This window comes from Canis lupus, chromosome 4, assembly GCF_003254725.2.
Source record: "Canis lupus dingo isolate Sandy chromosome 4, ASM325472v2, whole genome shotgun sequence".
In the NCBI taxonomy this organism is placed as follows: Eukaryota; Metazoa; Chordata; class Mammalia; order Carnivora; family Canidae; genus Canis; species Canis lupus.
Window position 1 is genome coordinate 3567740 of NC_064246.1, and position 23165 is coordinate 3590904.

General features: G+C 37.0%; 1 protein-coding gene across 1 annotated transcript in view; it reads left to right on the forward strand.

The window, feature by feature from the left end:
• Positions 1-281: 281 nt before the first annotated feature.
• The window catches only part of HEATR1 (HEAT repeat containing 1), a 46014-nt gene continuing 23130 nt past the window's right edge, over positions 282-23165 (forward strand). The window contains exons 1-20 of the mRNA XM_025448496.3: positions 282-401; positions 671-844; positions 1416-1632; positions 3621-3762; positions 4782-4883; positions 5519-5659; positions 7150-7361; positions 7514-7647; positions 8857-8959; positions 9849-9959; positions 10750-10867; positions 11922-12029; positions 13139-13234; positions 13684-13772; positions 14656-14867; positions 15530-15651; positions 16224-16415; positions 18466-18649; positions 18792-18928; positions 19624-19816. Coding sequence (XP_025304281.3) covers positions 703-844; positions 1416-1632; positions 3621-3762; positions 4782-4883; positions 5519-5659; positions 7150-7361; positions 7514-7647; positions 8857-8959; positions 9849-9959; positions 10750-10867; positions 11922-12029; positions 13139-13234; positions 13684-13772; positions 14656-14867; positions 15530-15651; positions 16224-16415; positions 18466-18649; positions 18792-18928; positions 19624-19816 — 2755 coding nt within the window. The 5' untranslated portion in view covers positions 282-401; positions 671-702. The remainder of the gene's footprint in view (positions 402-670; positions 845-1415; positions 1633-3620; positions 3763-4781; positions 4884-5518; positions 5660-7149; positions 7362-7513; positions 7648-8856; positions 8960-9848; positions 9960-10749; positions 10868-11921; positions 12030-13138; positions 13235-13683; positions 13773-14655; positions 14868-15529; positions 15652-16223; positions 16416-18465; positions 18650-18791; positions 18929-19623; positions 19817-23165) is intronic.

The window sequence follows — 23165 nt, forward strand, 5'->3', positions numbered from 1 at the left end:
TTCACAGCTCACATTTTTAAGCCCTGGCGCCATCTGTGGTACACAGTAAGCTCTGGATAAATATAGGCGTCAAAAGAAAGGTTCCAGTTACAGATCCGTAACGCTCACGGGAGCTCGCCCCGCACCGAAGCCTTCCGGCGCCCACCGCGGGGCGCCCACTCGGAGCCCGCAGCGGAGGAGCCGCTGGGAGGCGGAAGGGGCGGGGCTTCCACCCAGAGAGGCGCAGTCAGCCTATCGCCTTTCTGACAAGCTTGTACTTCTTCTCTTGCCGTAGTGCCTGGGGCCGGAAGCTCTCCCAGCGTGCTTTGCGTTTCCGGGCGAGAGCCGGCCGCTCGGACAGCGTGTGGGAGCTGCTGTGAGGTCTGGTTAGTCTGTACGCGCCTCCCCGAGTCAAGTTCTCGGTAAGCAGGGGCTTTAGCGAAGTAGGCGTTATCCCGAGGGAGGGTGTCGAGTCCTGCGGAGTCGGGGCTGAAGCAAGCCATGGCGCGGCCTCAGGGGCTTTAATTAAAGCTGCTGCTGTGGTGTCTGCTCCGCGGAGGCCGTGCGTCCCGGGCCAGAGGGGTGCGGCGCCGGCTGCGAGGGAGGTTACTTGTATGTGAGGCGTCCGAGGCTCCCAGTTAAGCCACCTTGCAGCTTCCTGGAGACTTTTCACGGTGGTTTTGTTTCCTAGCCGGTGTTTTTAGAAGTCTGCCGGCGTCAGAGATGACGTCCTTAGCCCAGCAACTCCAGCGACTCGCCCTCCCTCAGAGTGACCGCAGCCTGTTATCAAGAGATGAAGTTGCTTCTTTGTTGTTTGACCCCAAGGAAGCGGCCACCGTCGACAGGGACACCGCCTTTGCCATTGGTGAGCGATCCACCCGTTAACTGAGAAAATCTGTGAAGCATTTCTCGCGGATGTGACTATCGTTTTCTCTTCTGACCCTCCCTCTTCCTTAACAGTTTCTAACTTGTTGGATTCTGTTGTTCAGGGAGAGAGAATGACAGCCATGTTCTAGATGCTTGAAAACTGTGCAGGTACCGGTATCTAAATTTCCCAGATGAAGAAACAAGGTTAGGGAAGTTAATTTGTAGAGCGAAGAAGGACAGCTCAAAAAGGGAGGAGGCGGTGGCTGGGCTGCAGGAGGCCTGGTTACTGAAAGGGTATTTTTGTTGTTGTTGTTGTGTTATGTTGTGGGATTTTTTGTTTGTTTGCTTTTTAAAAGACTGGCTCCTGCCAGGCAGAACTTTCTATTTCTCCTGGTTGGAAAGATAGGATTTATCTTTTATGTTGAAAACTAGAAATCTGTGTTTGGGACTGTATCATAGATTATACTTGCCGAAGAAATACAGAGATTTTGGGGGTAAGTAAAACTGTAAAAGAGGAGCGAGATGAGTTTGCTTGCAAAGAATTGTTAAATAAACCGGCCTTTTCCTAGGATGCACTGGCCTGGAAGAGCTGCTGGGGATCGACCCTTCCTTTGAGCAATTTGAAGCACCGTTGTTCAGCCAGCTAGCAAAAACACTGGAGCGCAGCGTTCAGACCAAAGCAGTGAACAAACAGCTGGATGAAAACATTTCATTATTTCTTATTCATTTGTCTCCTTACTTCCTGCTGAAGCCAGCACAGAAGTGTCTGGAGTGGTTGATTCACAGGTAGCATATAAAATTTATAGAAAGAATTACGGGCTAACAGCTTTGACCTTTTTAAAAAACTTAAGCAACGAGAGCACTTAAACCCACTTAAAGCTGAGAAATTAGGTCTGTTAAGAGATTAACACCATCTCTGTTGGGTTAGGTAAGCATGCCTCCTTGTTAAACTCAACTTTTGTTGATATCGAGAACTAGAACTCTTGGGGATCTAGTTAATAGGCCAGCTTGAGTTGTTCTAAGGAGCTCATGTTTACTTTGCCATGACAAATTGTTACTGCATACTTGAAGCAAAGAGAATCTGAAACCTCTTTCTTGCCCAAATAACCAAACCAATGCTTTGGGAGGAGGCAAATAGTATTCTCTAAAATATTGTAACTTAAGAAAAACAACAATAGCTAATATGTATTGAACATTTTTGTACCAGCTTCTGTTGTAAGCACTTTGCATGCACTATCTCAATGTTCACAGCATTCCTGTGGGAAGATAGTTTTATTATCCCCATTTTACAACTTACAAAATTGAGGCATCATTAAGTTACCTGAGTCCCACATCTAGTAAACTGAGATACAAGACTGTTTCCAAGGTTTGGTCTTTTATCCTCTTTGGAAATTGTCTCCGTAAGTATCCTCAGTTTACTTTCTCACTTAATGGCCATCACATCACAGCTTACACAATCTTGTTTATTCTGCCATGTGTTACATGTTTTAGAAGTAGAAAGAGCTCCATTTCATTAATAGGAGACATGGGGATAAAGTGATTTCCCTTCTGGAAGCAAGTGACTTATTCAGAAAATATAAGTTTAATTTGGGTCTTCTGATTATCAGAACATTAGAGTCATCGGACAAAAAACTATAAGTCTGTAATATTTACCTTTTTCTTATAGCATTTAATTCCCTGCCCCCAATAGATCATTAGTATAAGGAGTACCTTTATTATTTATTGATGTAATTTATTTATTAAGCAAACATTAAATTAACACAAGATAAGTAGGCTGCCCTTGATTGTTGTTTTGAAATAAAGGTATATGCAAAGTTTGGGGTGTGTTGTGTGTTGCCTGAGGTAGTTGAGGAAAGCTTCATGGAGAAAGTAGCATCTTGGCTAGTAAGTTTAGAGTTTAGATGGACATGTAAGAGAGCACTTCACTGGGAGAATTAGGAAAAGCATTCTGAGAAAGGAGACATTTGAGCTCAGTCTTCAAGGCTAGAAAGGATTTAATGTATCTGATGTAATTAATGAACCTCTTATTATGGTAGAGGAGCCAATACAAAGTTTTGTGAAGTTAGGGACAAATTATACATGTTTGTAATTTGACAGTTTTTAAATTTTATTTTTAATTTTTTAAAAGATTTATTTACTCATGAGAGACACAGAGAGAGAGAGGCAGAGACACAAGCAGAGGGAGAAGCACGCTCTCTGTAGGGAGCCCAATGTGGAACTAAATCCCAGGACCCTGGGATCATGACCTGAGCTGAAGGCAGATGCTCAACCACTGAGCCACCCAGGCGTCCCTTTGACAGTTTTTTTTAATTCAAAGAAAGTAATGTGATTTTCATTAGTCTTCTGGTTTTAGAATTCTGATAATTAGGTAAGCTGAGGAAGCTGCGAAAGGTGAATTTCAGAGCACTGAGAGAAGCCAAGCTTTACTGCTTAGTTGACCCATTGCTTTTCTGTTGGTTTGACCACAGTAATCACATAGTTTTATTAATAATAGGTTTAAAAAAAAAAGTCAAGAGAAAGTGAATGGAATGTAAATTTTGATACTGAATATTCTAAAATGTTACTAAGAGTTAACTGAACCCTACTGATGAGTACTTTAATGCAAAATAGAGACTTATCATTTAGTGCTTTTATCTTGCTTATAGTTGTGTGCTTGTTTTCACTGATATTTATTCTGAGTAGTTTGAGTTCATTGATATGCAATTTGGACATGTAAGGAAATATGTGCTTGTAGGTTTGTGTCAGTTTGAATTGTTTGCTTTCTCCCCCCCTAGGTTTCATATCCATCTTTATAATCAAGATAGCCTCATTGCTTGTGTTCTACCATACCATGAGACAAGAATATTTGTACGGGTTATACAGCTTCTAAAAATTAATAATCCAAAGCACAAATGGTTTTGGTTGTCACCAGTTAAGGTATGATTGTTGAATGACACGTATTTTACTGAATATTGAACATGGCAGTTCAGCCTAGGAGGAGGACAAATGGGAACAAAAGTAGACTAACAGACTGTAGGAGACTAACAGACTGTAGGAACATGGAAAGAGTTAACTTTCTGCATGATGATAGTGAGGTCAGTGATCAGAATTAGTAAAAAGAAAGGAATGAGAGTTTTTAGTTGGAATTATAGTTTAAGAGTTTGAATATAAAGCGCTTCAACTAAAGAGTGTTCAGGAAGAGAAAGCCAACCATTATAAAGTGTATCAAACTACTCCCTCTCCTAATAACATCAAGACCATTTTTTTTTCCTACCTCTATACACAGACACTGATGCTCTCTAAACACACATTTCAAGTATGCAAACTTTTGTTTTGTTTTTTAATTTTTATTTATTTATGATAGTCACACACACAGAGAGAGAGGCAGAGACACAGGCAGAGGGAGAAGCAGGCTCCATGCACCGGGAGCCCGACGTGGGATTCGATCCCGGGTCTCCAGGATTGCGCCCTGGGCCAAAGGCAGGCGCCAAACCGCTGCGCCACCCAGGGATCCCGCAAACTTTTGTTTTGCTCAATATTTATTGAGCACCCAGTACATGCCATGCATGATGCTAAGAGGTAGGAATAGCAGCATAAGTTCTCTGTGTTCTTAGTCTATTTCTATTACTAGTGTTATTATAAAGCAGAGACAACCCAATTTAACTAGTAGAGTTCCTAAGAATCTAGAGATTTAGATAAAAACATATCAAAATGCAAAACATGGTAAGTAGGCAATATTTACTGAGTACCTGCACCCTCACTGTTGACTTCTGGATTTCTAAAGTTTGCAACAATTTTGTATGTTAATCCTATCTCTACCACCAGGTGTATGGAGAGACTATTTTGTATTAATGAACTGTACCAATATGAAGCTGTTACTGTGACAGGTACTTTTAAAAATAATAATCAGTTGATGAATGTCCTTAATGATAGTTGGTTCTTTCTGTCTCTAACAGCAACACGGAGTGCCCTTAGCTAGAGGAACTTTGATTACCCACTGCTACAAAGATCTTGGTTTCATGGATTTCATTTGTAGTCTGGTGACCAAATCGGTGAAGGTGAGTAGTATATTCCATGACTGTATAATTCCATTAAAAAATTGCTTGCTTTCAGTGAAGAAGGCCTGCTAAGGCATTTCCTAATGACTGTACTTTGAAGAAGTTCCCCTTGAGTGACATACTGTTGGGGAACATGAGCAGTTTGATCAGTCTTTCATCACCAAAGGAGTTTTCCTCCAAAATAAATTATTCTCCTCTTGCCAAATTCTGTTTATAATGACTGTTTAAAGAAAGATGATCAAAAATGTCAGGAGGGGGGCACCTGGGTGGCTCAGTTGGTTAAGCGTCTGCCTTTGGCTCAGGTTATGATCCCAGCGTCCTGGAATTGAGTCCCACATCAGGCTCCCTGCTCCAAGGGGAGCCTGCTTCTCCCTCTGCGTATGTCTGTGTCTTTCTCTGTGTTTCTCATGAATAAATAAATAAAATCTTTTAAAAATAATTAAAAAATAAAAATGTCAGGAGGATTGTTCATTCTTGTCATAGTTTAATTGAACCATTGCATTTGTGTACTTAATGTTACATATGGTAAAAATGAACATGTCAGCTTGAAGTAGTTGAGAGCTATAAATATTCTTATACTTTTATCTAATTGGCCTTTCACTTTTATAAGTGCTATGTTTGTGTTTTTGTTCTAGATTTTTACTGAGTACCCTGGGAGTTCAGCTCAATTGAGGGTGCTCTTAACTTTTTATGCTTCTACCATCGTGTCTGCCATAGTGACTGCTGAGGACAAATTGGATAATATAGTAGCCAAGCTATTTCCGTACATCCAAAAGGTTGGTCCTGCTCATATGTAAAGTAGATTATTTTGTACTTGAAGTAATTTCCTGGCTTTTTAAAAGTTTCACTTAGACATAAATATTTTAAAATTAAAGACCTGTATCAGATGGTTGGTAAGACTTAATTTTTTGGTTAAAAAAAAAAAAGACTTGTCCTAAAAACTTAATTAACCAGAGTGTGATCTTAATTAGGGCTCCTTAAGAATAAATGTTGGCTATTTGGCCCTGCCACTATCTTCCAGATCTGTTTTCTTAACAGTCATGTTAACTCACTGGAAAAGGAATGGATTAGATCTCATCAGAGCATAGGCTCTCATTCTTTTTACAATGACTTGCACTTCTCAATATTTTTTCTTCCCAAGTTCCTTGTTGCCTATCACCCTTCCAAGTTCCCTGTGGATTTGGTGGAAGCCTTGTGGAAGGTCACGTCTGGGCTCTAGGCCTTTACGCGCCCTGTGCTGGCTTCACCAACCCACAGGCCTGAGTGTGAGATGGGACGACACAGGCGGCCAAGGATCCAAAGCGATTGCCGCCACTGTGGCCCAGCGAAGGAGCGCTTTTACAGCTACACGAGGAAAGAGTGGTCATTCTGTCGTTAAACAGCACATATTCTATATAAATAAAAAGTAAAAAGGGGGAGGAGATGGGGAACGGAACGAAAATTGGCACAGACATTGATATATTGCTTTCCAGTTTCAATGCGACAGATGCAAATCATGACACCAAGGGAACAGAAACGAGGGCTGGGTTTAGATTTTCTAAGCCAGATGTGTTCCCCTTGCGGGGCTGGAGGGTTGCTCAGATGGATGGGGAGCCAGGCCAGGGGCAGCCCGGAGCTAGAGGCCTGAGAAACCCCGTGAATTCAGAAATGTGAAGAGGGCACAGGACCCTGCTCCCTACCTTAACCCCCTAGGAGAGCAGCACTACTTGAAAGTGGTGGGTCTGCTCTCCTCACAGGAAAAAAGTACAAAGAAATAAATATGAGGACATAAAACCTTCAAGAGACTGTTTTCTGCTGTATCCCCCAGCCCCCTGCTTCCGTAGGTCCACGAGCAGAGGGGAGGTTGGGGGGCACATGCCCCCTCAGCATGTGCTGCAAGTTCAGGTGGGAGCTGCCTTGTGAGGCGAACCCTCCCACCCTCACTTTCACTTCCTACCGTTGTTCCAAAATTATTGTCTTTAATGAGACAGTTTTGTTTCTGAAGTCTCCTTTACACTGGTAGGTGTTTGCCTATAAAAGAAAAGCTGGTTGTCCCCTGTTAGCATAAAGAGTGGGTGTTTGAGTTGGGAGACCTTCTGAGATCCCTCATCTAGAAGACTTATCTCTTCTCAAGAAAAGAGGTCAACTTCTGAAGAGTGGTTGACTCTGTGTTAGGTAGTATTAATCTTTAACATGGCATTTTCAATTTGTCAAGATAAAGTGACATTTTAAATAGAGTTAAATAGTATAGTTTATCATTTTTTCTTATATCTTAAAAAATATTTAGGGATTGAAGTCATCTTTACCAGATTACAGAGCTGCAACGTACATGATAATATGTCAGATTTCTGTGAAAGTGACAATGGAAGATACCTTTGTTAATTCGTTGGCATCGCAGATCATCAAAACACTGACCAAAATTCCCTCTTTGATAAAGGATGGATTAGGTTGCTTGATAGTGCTCATGCAGAGACAGAAGCCAGAGAGCCTTGGGAAAAAGTATGTATAATTGAATTGAGAAATGATAATAATTACAGGAGAATGAATTTATTTTGTATATATCTTTTCAAAGATAAGTTTTATACTGTTTTTAAGTTGCCATGTATTATATGATTTCTAAAGTTCCATCTTATGTACTTATTTCTTCAAAGGCCATTTTCTCACTTGTGTAATGTTCCTGATCTTATTACAATACTTCATGGGATTTCTGAAAAACATGACATCAGTCCTCTTCTGCGTTACATGCTTCCCCATCTGGTTGTCTCCATCATTAATCATGTTACAGGTATCTATGTAGTTTTACGTTTTGTGTTGAGAAGAGATCTTATTAAATATCTTTAGATTTTGTGTTGAGAATCTTAGTGTCTAAGGTTATCTTAAAATAGGAACTGAGCTTTTGATTACATCTTTAAGATATTTAAAATTTTTACTGTCTGATTGTTTTTGTGTAATTTATTCTTATGTGAAAAACATTTGGGATGGGAAGTAGGTTGTTTGAAGGGGGATCCTTGTTAATTGAATAATAAGCTCAGAATTCTGTTTTGTTTTCTTTCTAAGTCTGTTCTTAAACAGTCTCCACGGGAAGATGACCATGGAATTATTTTTAAATGATTAAAATATGTGGCCAAGTAAAACTTTCTCTTCTTGTTTAGGTATTAATGAACTTCAGTGATTCATTTTCTAATAAATATTCAGTTGCCAGAAATTTTTTCCTCCTTTGAGTCACTCACTGACCATAGACCAGGAAAATCTCATAGGTAAACACCCAGACTTTTAAAAAGACATTAAAAAGATGATTAAAAGTGATTATTTCCAATATATGCTTTTTAGCCTTTAATGAATACAGAAGGACATGAAGAAATACTTGGTGCTATTGCCACTTAGACTAAGAAAGAGGTACTAAGGAAGACATCTCTAAATTATGTCAATTTATGGGAAGATTAGGTTTATTTAACCACATCTTGGTTTACATATGTGTTTCAGAAATGTGGCTAGCATGTATAAAAGTATGTTTTTCCTCTTCTGGTGGTGGTGAGTAATGTCACAATCTTTGAAGGCAGGGCCAACATCTTATTTGTGATACATCTGTAGTCAATCTGGAATTAGAAGATCAGTAAGACATATTGAGATGAAAGTTGATCCTGTTTTCCGAGCTAGTTTATTGAGATTAGGCTTGGTTCCTAAATTCAACCACTTGTAATATGACCTGGAATGACTATTTTTTGGACTTCTATTTTAATAAGACGGCCATGAATAACTTACTAAAAATAGAGAATTTCAGGTAAAGTATAGATGAGAGTAGTATATACAAAAATGTTGTAAAAAATTTCAGAGGCTAAATAGGTGATATGCAGTTTTATAAACCAGTAAAAAGCTGGACACTGATGGATATGGTTCAAAGTTATTCCTATAGAAATATTTTCTGCTGTAAATAAATTTAATAATGTAAGTGCAAGAAATTTTTACCAATTTTACTTTATTTTGTATACTTAAGGAGAAGAAACTGAAGGTATGGATGGACAAATTTACAGGAGACATTTAGAAGCTATACTTTCAAATATATCACTGAAGAACAACTTAGACCATTTGTTAGCTAGGTGAGCTATTATTTTTGATGTGCTTTTGATTTATATTTTTCTTTTCAGACTTGATTAGCACTATTCCAGTATGTCTTTATGATGTACTTTTTTATTTATCCGTATCATCTCATTAATTATAAGTACTTAGTGCGATAGTTGTGACAATAGAAGGAAAAAGTAATTTCTCTTTAGTGCTTATGTGCGATCATGGAAAATTAAGCTAAATTTGGGTTATAGCTTCATGTAACTAGTGGCTATATAGAGTTGCCTGTTAATAAATGCATCAAAATGCCTGAAACAATACCTCACAGTTGTCATTTAGTAAGTATCAATTAGAAACTTAATACTGAGGGTTGGTGAAGTAGAGGGTATTTCTTCCTTTTCTGTAAAGATAGTTGTTTCCCATTTTCTTTTTTTACTTAAAGGGCAACTTGATACAAGTGAAAATAATGTAGGCATTGCAGTCAGACTTGGACTGCCTCTCTCATTTTCAGCAGAGTAGTAGATTCTGAAGGTCAGAATGGCCTGGATCTGGTTTTGCTATTGTGTAAAGTGGCCTGTCTGCTGGTGTGTGTCATTCCTGCCTGTCGCTCACAGAGTTGGCTTGTGAATTAAATGAGGGTAAATGCGGGAAGTACTGTTGAGAGTGTGGGCCCCAAGATCAAACTGAGTTTGCAAACCTACTCTACTTGCGGCACAGGAGGTCTCACTAAGTGTTGGCTATGCTGGTTCTCCTTTGATCTCAGGCCACTTACAAGAATTCTTAGCCCCCATTTTTGTATGTGTAAAGTGAGAATGACTTCTACCTTGTGGAAGTATGGTAGATAATATTTCTAAAGCATCTGGAACATAATGGGTACGTAAATAGTAGGCTCTCATGTCTGCTGATACTTGTTTTGTTTTGCAGCCTTCTTTTTGAAGAGTATATTTCATATAGTTCACAGGAAGAAATCCATCCTGATAAAGTATCTTTGCTTAATGAACAGTTTCTTCCACTTATCAGACTTCTAGAAAGCAAGTAAGTTGTTTGTGCCTCTTGTTTTGTAAAAGAAGATTCACAGGTCACATTGGAATGAATTTTAAAGAGCCCTCCCCACCCCACCCCCCCAGAAGACAGCTAGGGGATTCAGGTATATTTGAAATATTTTCATATAGGAAGTAGCGGCTGTGTGGAGACTGTAGAGAGTATAGTTTTTTTTATTTTTTTATTTTTTATTTTATTTTATTTTTTTTTAATTTTTTATTTATTTTATGATAGTCACAAGAGAGAGAGAGAGAGAGGCAGAGACATAGGCAGAGGGAGAAGCAGGCTCCATGCACCGGGAGCCCGACGTGGGATTCGATCCCGGGTCTCCAGGATCGCGCCCTGGGCCAAAGGCAGGCGCCAAACCACTGCGCCACCCAGGGATCCCTATAGTTTTTTTTATAGAGAGACGTTACAATGAGAATAGGCATAGTAACTTGATTAACATCATTTGGTTTTACATATACCATTTGTTAAAATTTTAAGTCTTGGGATCCCTGGGTGGCGCAGCGGTTTGGCGCCTGCCTTTGGCCCAGGGCGCGATCCTGGAGACCCGGGATCGAATCCCACGTCGGGCTCCCGGTGCATGGAGCCTGCTTCTCCCTCTGCCTGTGTCTCTGCCTCTCTCTCTCTCTCTGTGTGTGTGTGTGACTATCATAAATAAATAAAAAAAAAAAAAAAAATTTTAAGTCTTAGTCTCAGGAATTTTTAAGTTTCATTTATGTATTGGTGCGTGTGGTCAGTAACATCACTAAGAATAATTAACTCTTTAATTTCTTCCCAGATATCCTAGAACATTAGATATTGTACTAGAGGACCGCCTAAAAGAAATTACAGATCTAAAAAAACAAGAGCTTTTTCATCAGTTTATTTCTCTTTCTACAAGTGGAGGGAAGTATCAGGTAAATTTTTCTTCAGAGGAATTACTGCAGTTATGGGTATGTGGTTTGTATGGTTACTTGAAGAGCTCTGGAAGGAAATTTCCTACTTCGCTCATTTCTTTGGAAAGTTTTATGGACAGATATGGTTTAATACAATTTACCTAGTCCCTTTAAGTAAGGCTGTGAGGCAGGAGTCAAATCATTGGAAAGGCACGGTAATTTAAAAAACAGTGCAATACTTATTTAGGAAAAGTATTGTCCGGAAATGTTACAAATAATCATTAGCAATCACCAGAACGTAGCTTCACTTAGTTTCCAGTGTGTCCTTATTTTTCTCCCATAGCTGCAACTTCCAGTGCAGTACCCACTAGCCACATGTGGCTATTTAAGTCACTGATTAGGAAAAAGGAGGTGGATTTTAATTTCACGATCATGTTAGAACTTCAGAAATTTATTGGTAATTCACCCTAAATCTTTTTACTAGAAGTTAGACAGGTAAGCAGTTCTTACAATTGGCCTTGAAAGTAAATATTATGAAGAAAAATGTGATTGTTTTGGTTTTTCTCTTCCATACTTAGACTTTCATCTTTCATGGCATTTCATTTCCAAATCTTGGAATGATAGACAAATATCCTTCTTAGTCTGATTATATTCAGTCATTCATTCGACTATCATTGTTGGGTCATTTATATGAATTGCTTTCTGTCTTCAGTGACCAATTTTTAAAGTTATATTTTCATTTAGGTGCTAATACAGTGATTTATTTTAGATGCTTCTTAGGCTAGAGTCAGATATACAGAAAGAATGCAAAATTACTTCATAAAATTGCCTCACTAAATAAACCTACACACAGACACATGTACTCAAAATCACAACATTAACAATACACATTTCTTTTTCATCTGTTGTAACTCATACCATGATTCAGAGACGAGTATTTTACTTGATTTCTGAAATTAGATGGTGGTTACCAAATATGTTGGGCATTTTAGGGCAGTTTTCTCTAGTTTTTATTCTTGATCAGATGCTGAGATTTAATGGTGAAATCATTTGGTGATTGTGATGAATCCTGTAGTTTTTAGCAGATTCTGATACCTCTTTGATGCTCAGTCTGAATCATCCACTTGCTCCGGTGAGAATTCTGGCCATTAATCATCTGAAAAATATCATGAAAACATCAGAGGTTTGTATCAAATAGCCTCATTTGTGATATATTCGTCCTTGTGGTGAACAGTGACATTCTAGAATAAGAAATTGAGGTTACCAACTATAATTGATACTGTGTAATTTATAGACATAAGGTAAGTATTTTTAACGTTATGTATTGTAATTACAGTTACTGTCTTTCTCCACATGTTTTGATTTCATTTTCCCTTCTCCATCAGTGACAGAACATAGATTCTGTTCTAAATTTCACATTGGGATATTTGTCTACTTGCTAGTTCTTGAGAAAATTTTGGTGACCTTTGATACATGAAACTTGGACTTTAGTTTTGTGAGTTCTAGGGATTTTTGTTTTATCTCCCAAAAGAGTGCCCTGTTGCTTTTTTGTGGCATTATTTAGTTCTATTTTTTTCACCACCTACAGGTAGGGATATATTTATACTGACTTGTATTCTTATCTTTCTATTACTTTGAATGATTATATGCTTTATTTTCTTTTGTTAGTTAAAAATAGGATCTCTTTTTTTTTTTTTTTAACTGATGGGCACCTGGCTTCTTAGTGCATGCCCTTATCTTTGTAAAAATCTTGATAATGATAGCTAACTTTTAAGAGAGTTTACAGTGTGTAAGGCCTTGTTCTAAGAATTGACATGTATTATTTCATTTTGTAGCAGTCCTTTGAGATAGGTACTATTAATCTATCTTATGGATGAGAATAGTGAGACCTGAAAAAGTTTACTTGTCCAAGGTCACACAGTTGGTAAGTAGTGGAGTTAGGATTTAAACCTAGGCGTTTTGGTTCTTCAGTCTGTGCACTCTCAATAACTGGGCTCTTATTTTTACTTAGCAAGATGAACTTAATGCAAAAATTATGTTTCAATTATGCATATTCTATGGTAGTTTCAGTAGAAACTACGAAGAGTTTGTACCAAATAATTACTAATCTAAAAAAAGTCATTTAGAGATGATCTAGATCATTCAGTGCAAGTATACTTAGAGTGTTGGAATTTGTGTCCAGGCCAGAGCCTGTGTTTCTTGACTGATAATCTAGAGTGCTTTTCACTAAGCTTTCTTTATAGTGTAAAACCTAAGGAGGTTTTAGCAACAACTAATTTTTTTTTCTTTTAGGAAAATGTCGATGAGTCTTTCATAAAAGAAGCTGTTTTAACCCGATTAGGTGATGATAGCATAGATGTTGTTTTGTCAGCCATGAATGCTTTTAAGGTGAGCTAATTTGAGCAGGAACACTGTAATAATGATTTACACCATTTATAAATATTTTCTTGCGCTTCTCAGGTGATTCTCTGCTTTAGGCATAAACATATTTGGAAATTATTCCTTCAGAGATTTCTTCTCTTAAGAGATAGGCTAACGCCTGATTAAGGAAAGCTCATGGGAGAAATTAGACTGCACAACTTTATATATATGGAAGTTCTTCAAAAGGGGGAAAAGTGCTTTGTGAATTTTTATCAGTAGTAAATACCTTGGGATCATGGAAAATTATCTCATGAATGCCACTTTTGAGGAATTGCTCTCATTAAGCTTTGAAATTATATCAAGACTGATGGGAGATAAATTCTTTATAATACATTGTTTTTAAAAGTTCATTTAACAAACACCGAATGTATTTGAAGCAAGTAAAAATTTATTTATGGATGTTTTTTCCTCTTTAGATTTTCAGACAACACTTTAGTTCAGAAGTGACAGTTTCAAATCTTCTGAATCTTTTTCAAAGAGCAGAACTTTCAAAAAATAGGGGATGGTATGTATTCATTTCTCCTCATTCTGTTTTGAATTGACAATATCAGTTTCGTTTTTTTTTTCTTTTTCTTTACATTTTTGCATCTTATAATTTAGTTACATGGTCCTTTGGTCATGGTAGTGGGATGGATAACTCTTTCATTATAAGAAAGTAACTCTTTCATTATAAGAAGAATTAGGATTTATATTGTTAATCATAAACATTTTAAAAAGATCAGAGGGACATGGTCATCTTCTGTAGTGTTTGATGAGCTCTAGTTCTTTTGGTTGTCTAAGCTTTTTGTATGGAAAAAATGACCTAAACTCCTTGGGGGAGGAGAGCATGTCTTACAGGTTTTTATATCTGTAAATATAAATATTTGTTATATTTAGTTCTTAGCACATAGTATGTGTTCAGATATTTAACTTATGAGTGAACCCCATAGTTTAACCTAATGATTTGTCAAAAAATAAAAATAAAAAAGAGCAGTTTAAAATTACTGTCCCGGACAGCCTGGGTGGCTCAGCAGTTTAGCGCTGCCTTCAGCCCAGGGCCTATTCCTGGAGACCTGGGATCGAGTCCCACGTCGGGCTCCCTGCATGGAGCCTGCTTCTCCCTCTGCCTCGCTCTCTCTTTCTGGGTCTCTCATGAATAAATAAAATATTTTTAAAAATAATAAAATAAAATAAATAATAAAATAAAATATAAAATATATAAAATAAACTACTGTCCCAAACAGCTCCCTTATTAGCTTGGATTTTGAGTGATTGTCTTGATGTCTCTGAATAATGTGTTTGGTGAGGAGATCAGGATAGTGTCAGTAGAGCAGGAACAGTGTAATAATGATTTTTGGTTGAATTTAATTTCCTAATAGGTCTCTCAACCAATTGTGTTTGTGTCTCAGGTATGAGGTACTTGAGGTAGCAGCAGACATATTAATTAAAGAAGAGATACTGAGTGAAAATGATCAGTTGTCAAATCAGGTGGTGGTACATCTGCTGCCATTTATGATTATTGTCAGTGATGATATGGAATCTGCTGAGATGAAAATTGCTATATATTTATCAAAATCAGGAATTTGCTCTCTTCACCCTTTATTAAGAGGCTGGGAAGAAGGTAAGAATTCAGTTGCCTTTTAGAAAAAAACTTTAAAAAGAAGATAAGTACAATTAAAAATTGGCTCTAATTGTTATTTGAAATCATGTTTGCTACGATCTGTGTCAGCAAGATTTTTAAAGATTGTTGCTAAGGTCAAAAACCTACAGTTGACTCCTGAACAACAAAGGTTTGAACACATGGAATCACTTAAATGCAGGTTTGTTTTGTTTTGTTTTGTTTTGTTTTGTTTTGTTTTGATAAGTATAATACTCTAAATACATTTTCTCTTATTTACAGTACTTTTTCCCTTTAGATTACTTTATTGTGAGAATTCAGTAATACATATACAAAATATATATTAACTGTTTACATTGTGTTATGTTGAGGCTTCCAGTCAACAGTGGGCTATTAGTAAAGTTTTTGAGGAGTCAAAAAAGTTATATGCAGATTTTTGACTGTGTTCGGGAGGGGCTTTGGCAACTCTGTTCCTCATGTTTTTCAACAGTCAGCTATGAAAAGGAAGCTAATCCACAGAGTCAGAATTGGATAAAAGGAAAAATACAGAGCAAAGCTTCATAGGAAAATTGTAAATCTTTTGCCTAGATTTCTTACTCTACAGAATTCGTTAGGTGAGTATTGGTGATATAAGAGTCTTCTGTGTTCAATTTTTTTTTTAACAGCTCTTGAAAATGTGATTAAAAGCACAGACTCGAGAAAACTAATTGGTGTAGCAAATCAGAGGATGATTGCGTTATTGGCTGACAATATAAGTTCAGGGGATCCTTCTTCAATGTTAAAGATGGTAGGTATGCTGTCAGAGATCACTTTGGATTTATTTCTCATAATCTTAATTAGATTCTCAGTGTTTGCTTTACTAAATTTTTTTTTCAAATAATTTTTGCAATTTTTTGACTACTTTGTTACATTTTAAACATGGATAGCCTTATTTATTATATTCTACAGATTGCTTGAAATCTACACTTTATATGATTTTCTTGTGATTTTACATTGGACTTAATAAGAATAGTGTGTACTTTTTTGCTTTCCTGTTTCCTCACATTTAAAATATAAAGTCATATTTTTTGTTAAAATAACATAATATCTAAAAGGATTTTTTTGCATTAGTAAATACCTTCGTCAAGGTATTAGGTGTATAATTTTAAAGCACTTATGCAATTGCCAGATGCAATTATGTTCATTATAGTTTTGAAACTTTATTTTTATTACTACTTATAAATCAGTGCTTACTACTTTTTGAAGACTTTATATTTGTCATCTGGCTTTAAATGTAAAACACAAATAGGTCTGAGGGAAAGAAAATTGTTTTGTGCAAACTTAGAGTTTCTAGTAATGGAGTATGTTTTATTTTTCAAGGTGGAAGATTTAATAAGCATGGGGGAAAAGGAGTGCTTCAGCCTGAAGCAGAAAGTGACCTTTCATGTGATCATGGCTGTGCTTGTTTCTTGCTGTTCATCTTTAAAAGAAGCTCACTTTCCATTTGCAATAAGAGTCTTCAGTTTGTTGCAGAAAAAAATAAAGAAGCTTGAAAGTGTCATTACTGCAGTGGTAAGGAGTGCGAAGTCTGGAACATTGAGTGAAGTGGTGGCCAGGCTTGTTAATCACAGCAACACTGAAAATTGGGGGCTGTGAAATGCTTTATCTTTGGATAGTAGGGGTGAAATGTGAAGTAGCTTTGGGTAGCAATAGGTAGTGAGTTAGAAAATTTCATTGAATTACAGAATTTCAGAGTTGTGATGTTTTGTTCCTGGTAGTTGACTCTCCTTTGTATTATCTTTATTAAAGGGTAATTATGTGAGTTATGCTTAACTACCCTTTGTGATGAAGAATTCACTAGACATGTTAGTGCTTAAACAAAATATTATTTCATTCTGTTGTTTACTAAATGGATTTTTTTTTAAGATTTTTATTTATTTGAGAGAGAGTGTGTTCATGGGGGTGGGTGCAGAGGGAGAGGGAAAAAAATCTGAAGCAGACTGCCTGCTGAGCGTGGAGCTCTCCATGGGGCTTGATCCCATGACCCTGAGGTCATGACCTGAGCCAAAACCAAGAGTTGATTGTTTAACTGAGCTATCCAGGTACCCCAACAATTGATCTTTTGTATTATTTTAATATTACATCAGATTTGGATCTTACCAGCTTACTGTTGGCTTTGACAGTATTGGCTACAGAACATGTTTCAATTGTTTATATTTTTAAGCTAATATCACATCTTGAGGTAATAAGATTATTTCTTTTAATATCTTTAATAGTATTTTGTTTTTATTTGTCCTCCAACATTCAGAGGACTCCTCAGTTTAGGATTTGCTGAACGAATCACATCTTTCTCACATTTACATGTACCTTCAAGATTTTAAGTTCTGGTCATAGTCATTGTTACCTATAATTATGAGAACGTTAAAATTGTGAACCTTTGGGGCTCCTGGGTAGCCCAGTCAGTCAAGCATCCAACTCTTGGTTCTGGCTCAAGTAATGATCTCATGTCATGGGATCAAGCTGTGCATCGAGCTCTGCACTCTGAATGGAGTCTGCTTCAGATTCTGTCTCCCTCTGTCTCCCACTTGCAGGTGCTGTCTCAAATAAATAAATAACAATCTTAAAAAAAAACTAAAAGAATGAATCTTCATTTTTTAAAAGATTTGTTTATTTTATTTATTTATGATAGACATGGGGGGGGGGCAGAGACACAGGAGGAGGGAGAAGCAGGCTCCATGCCGGGAGCCCGATGCGGGACTCCAGGATCGCGCCCTGGGCCAAAGGCAGGCGCTAAACCGCTGAGCCACCCAGGGATCCCCTGAATCTTCATATTTTAAAAAGTAGCCCAGATAAGCCCTTCTTAATTTCTTTCTTTGTTATCCTTTATAGAATGTGATAAACTGAATGGTGTTTTCCCTTGGTGTTAAAAGTGTGGACAGATTGAGTGTTTTATATATGTGCAGTTAATATGCTGTTTTATATTTAGTACCCTTTCTGGGATTTCCAGCTGTAACATCATATTGACCCATGTAATCCCTCACTAGAGACCTTTTCTTTTAAGTCTGGTTTTGGGTTATTTTCCTCCCAAGTTACTACTCTGCACTCTCCTGTACAGAGTCTGATTTATCATTTTTCTTCATATTTTGTCAAGCTGCTTTTTAGTATCTGCAGTATAATTTCTAAACATCCTCACATTTTGCTACTTGTTTAGAATTATTTACAAGTTTGGAGTTTTTACTATGCACCCTCTTCAGATTAGCAATAAGAGTGTGACAGGAGAAAGGTCCTATTAAGTGTCTTCTGGAAATCCAGCTCCTCTCTGTAGAAATGTGCTACTCAATAAGCATAAGTTATATGAATAACATTTGTTTTTAGACATATTTCAAGAAAATATAGATAAAATGAAGCTGTAGGTAACTTATTAGTATCTTTTTTTTCTAAATAGTAATGTTTGAACCTTTTTACAAATTTGGTTAAAGCTATTAATCCTAACCCACTTAAATGCACATAGAGACAAAATTTTGCATATTACCCAGTCACACATCCATTGCAGTCCCCCTGTGTATAACCCATGCTCAGAACCCTTTCTTATTTGTGCTCTTTGCTTCCTTTACCATTTCAGGAAATCTCCTCAGAATGGCATTTTGAGCTGATGATGGACAGAGAAATACCAGTGCAACTGTGGGCACATTACATAGAGCAGCTCAACGCTGCCCAGCGTGTTGTTGTGGAGGATTCTGTTTTACTCATATTTTCACTGAAAAATTTTATTCATGCACTAAAGGCTCCTAAATCTTTTCCTAAAGGTAGGATGAAGTATGACATTTGAATGTAACTTTAGAAGACGGAATTATTATCTCCATAACTCTTTCTCTTGAGTGAAAAGTTCTCACCAGTGTGTTTACATAAGTTTGTGCTTCGTTTCTCTTTTTCTTCGTGTCCATGTAGATGATATATGGTGGAATCCTGAACAACTGGAAGAAGACAGCAGAGCCTATCTGCGCTTGCTGATTGGGCTCTTTGAGATGATACTCAGTGGTGCTGATGCCATTCATTTTAGGGTTATGATGAAACTTTTCATAAAGGTACTGGGCTCATCTTTTTTAGGCATATTCTCCCTTTCAGAAATTATAGGAGAGCATTTGAGTTATGGCTGTTTTTACTGAAAATGAAAGTAGATTTTTAAACAATGAAGTGTGTGATAATGCACACAGGCCCTGTGAAGTAGTGCTGTCGTCATACCCCATGCCCCATCACTGCCCCATGCCTACTAGTGATGTATTTACTAATCATAGCAGCCCAATCTGTTTGGTTTGTTAATTCATTACCAGTGAGAAACTGCCGTTCAGAGGGGCGAGTTAACGTATGTAACTCAGTTAAGAAATTTCAGTGACCTCTGTGTTGCCAGGTCTGGTAGTAAAGTCTCTGTTTCTTAATGTGACTGGCCCCTCTCAAGTGGCATGTGGCACCATCGGTGATGCTCACTCCAGCTTGGAATGCTTGCCTAATGAGGCTTCCCCAGCATCACAAGTCTTGGTTTTCTGCTTATCTTATTTCTCATGTTGTTGTTCATTGTGTTCAAATGTAACGTTACAATGAGTCCTTTGAATTCATTTATATCCTTCTCATTGGTTAAAATAGGTGTGGGAAATTTTAAGTCATGAGACAGGCAAATCATTGCAAGAGATTGTTTTCTGTAATTGTACAGTAGTGAAAAAAGGAGTTGGAACCAACTTAATGTGAGTAAAAACTAAACTTCACTGTTATTTGCTTAATTTAGGTGCATCTAGAAGACGTTTTTCAGTTATTCAAGTTCTTTTCTGTTTTATGGACATACGGATCTAGCCTTTCAAATCCACTTAACTGCAGTGTGAAAACAGCACTACAAACTCAAGCTCTTTATATAGGTTGTGCGATGCTTTCTGCTCAGAAGGTACAGAATAAACATCAGCTGGCATCTCTATCTTCTCCAGGTATTATGAGTAGCTTGTTGTGTTCTGTCATGACCAATTTTAATGCTTTCTCTATATGTGGTTTATGTAAGTTGTAGTTGGGAGAATTTCTTTTTGATTTTTTTTTTTTAATAGAGTGCTCATAGCACGTTCACTCTTACCGTGCTATTTGTGTGTTATGTGTAATTTATGTTTGTATGTATAAACTATATACTTTCTTGTCTGTTTGTTTTTAGATTTTTCTGATTTACTTGGGAGAGCCCATGCAAGCACTTGCACCAGCAGTGGGGGAGGGGCAGAGGGAGAGGGAGAAGCAGACTCCTCACTGAACAGGAAGCCTGACATGGGGCTCGATTCCAGGACCCTAAGATCATGACCTGAGCCACCTAGGCGCCCCTATACAAGCTACTTTTAATCACCAAAACAGATAGTAGAAATGGCAAATGATTAATCATGGGTTGTTAATATCCACCTATTCATGTTCTGAGTTTCAGCGGTACAGGGAGAAGCCAGGCCATTTAATTCTATATTCACCTGACTACTTATAAGATGGGTCTCTGCTCAGACAACCTTCTTGAATTTGTCTCCTTTATCAGGTGTTAAGGCATTTTCAAGTTGGGCACTCACTAATAAAAACACCCCAAAATTTTATTTTTGAAAAAATGAAATTTGCAAATTTTACAAAAGATGCAGAATTTTTAAAACATAGGTACTTACAAGCTACTGACAAATGAATCTGGCAGAATTAAGCCCTATAGCTATTAAAGGTGAGAGAACTGATAAGGATGATGGATATGATTGATACTTCAAGCTGGAATGATTTTAATGTCAAAGGACTAAGAATAGCCCTTGAGAAATTTGAAAGTGTTGTAGATTTTTCTTTTAACTCAAAAAAAAAAAAAATTAACTCAAAAAAAAATTGCTCTTTATAAATGTTCTGAGAAAGCAAAGTGAATGATGATATGCTTTTCCCAGAACAATTTCTCAATGTTTATCTTTCATTAGCTCTCTGAAAGAGCACATAAGTATAATTGTAAACAAAATTTTGTTAAATACTAGGTAATATACACATAGAGATTTCAAGTTTTACTTACCAAAAAGAATCCCATGAATATAATTATTTCTTTACTACTTAAAATTACAGTCCCTATTTTTAGGTTTTTTCATTTTACTTTTTTTTCCCTTTGGGTAAGAAGACATCCTAAACATTTTTTTAAACTTTAATTCTTTAACAAAAGTATCATTGCAAGTATTTTATTACAAGCATTATTATATATTAATAGTAAATATGAAAATTTATTTGCAAATGTCTGCAGACTATTCCATTGTATGGAAATAGCATGATTTATTAAAATGGTTATTTTCTGTTAAATGTGGGATATCAAAAAAAATATATATATATATATATATTTGGGAGTATTCGTAAAGGTGTATATATATCTTATTTAGAGGTCATAACTATTTTGATTTCCTAATTAAGTATGGAATGTCTATTATCTTGTAGTATCAAAAGCAGTGGTTCCTGAAGAATGTATGTCTCCAGGATCAAAAGACTTAACTTTTCCCCAGTATTGCTGCAAGATAGGCTCCCTGCCTACCCATGCTGCCTTGTCATCTGTCACCTTCCTTCTTTCTAAAGTACTTTTGCATTTATGCCGCTTACAAATATCACAATATTCTTCTGAAAACAGGAGAGATGCACCTTGTTTTACTGGGAAACTCAAAGGAACACACTAGAGTCCCCAGGGGCCTAAAGTGGGAGGTCATTTAGCCATGGCATCTGTCCTCCGCGCTTGCCACTTGGTGTATGCAGTGAGCTTCTCTCTGTACATTGTGAAGGTCTAGGAAGTGATGGCTGGTACTCCTTTTAATCTGTTTACAAAAAATGTTAACGCTATTCAAAAGAAAAAGGAATTCGGGATCCCTGGGTGGTGCAGCGGTTTAGCGCCTGCCTTTGGCCCAGGGAGCGATCCTGGAGACCCGGGATCGAATCCCACGTCAGGCTCCCGGTGCATGGAGCCTGCTTCTCCCTCTGCCTATGTCTCTGCCTCTCTCTCTCTCTCTCTCTGTGACTATCATAAAAAAAGAAAAAAAAAGAAAAAAAAGAAAAAGGAATTGCCGCATTAACATAGTATTGTGTTACAGGAATTAAGTTTTTGTCAGTGGCTTGGGAATCTAACCACCATTTATTACTTTCCGTGCAGATTCCAGGTCAGTCCTACATGTAGCAAATTTTGTTAGACAAGTAAACACTTAACATGGCTTGTAAGAAGATGTAGACTGCTTTTGGTTTTTTTTAATACCCAAACAATATGGTAAATTTATAAAACCAAAGCTCAGTATCTTGTTCAATTTTTATGTAAAATATGCTATTTTAAATCTAAATAAAATGACTTGGGAGAATGAAGTCGTATCGATTTTAAATAGAAGAACATTCCTAGAAGCTGATTGTTTAGATAAGGTAGTGTTTGCTTCCCTTGAGTTCCAGTATGTTACTTGGATGTGGTAACTCTAGTGCTTAGTACTGGAATTTGTTTTGAATTATACAGGGAATTTTAGGAAATAGTATCTTGGCCTGAAGCTGCCCTTTGTGTGAATTCAATTTTACAGGTGTTTGTTTCTGACTTTATTTTATAAATTACCATTACAGAGACCAAGAAAGAGTTCCAGCTTTCAGTTTACCTTTTCAGAAAAGTTCAAAAGCTTGTTGAGCTCTTTCTTACCACTCCAGAAGTGGAATATATGGAATGGATCGTTACTAGCAAAATAAAAGTCACTGCAGTTTATCTCAGTAGATAGCATGGGATAAAGCTTAAGTAAATAATTATCATCAAAGGAATTTAGGTGTCTTTTTATACCAGAATCATCCTTTCAGAAAGCCCCAATCCAGTTGATTGTACAGATGCATTCTACCATATATCTTTGAAGCAGGTTTTTTAGTGCCTTTAAACTGAGCAGGGTATGGAATGAAGAAAAGCTTCCAAATTCTTGGTCTAAAATGAACATAACTTTGAAAGTTGACAATGCATACAGACAAAAACAAAACCATAAGCCAAGTTGCTTTGAAGAATAGTGCAGAATTTCTAAATAAAATATTTGCAAATTGAGTGTTGCATATTTTTAAAAAACAAGCATTTGACCAAATAGAGTTCATTCCAACGACACAACATTGGTTCAGAATAATGAACTCTTAACTGGCCATATCAGTGTTAAAGGAGAAAATTCATATTATCGTTTTCCAAAGAACTGAAAAGGCATTAGATAATCAGTAATTACTTCTAATTAAGTGACAACAAAGTAGGAGTAACATAATAAAACTACTCAAGTCAAAAGCTAGCATTTTCACTGCAGATTTGGGGAAACAAGCATT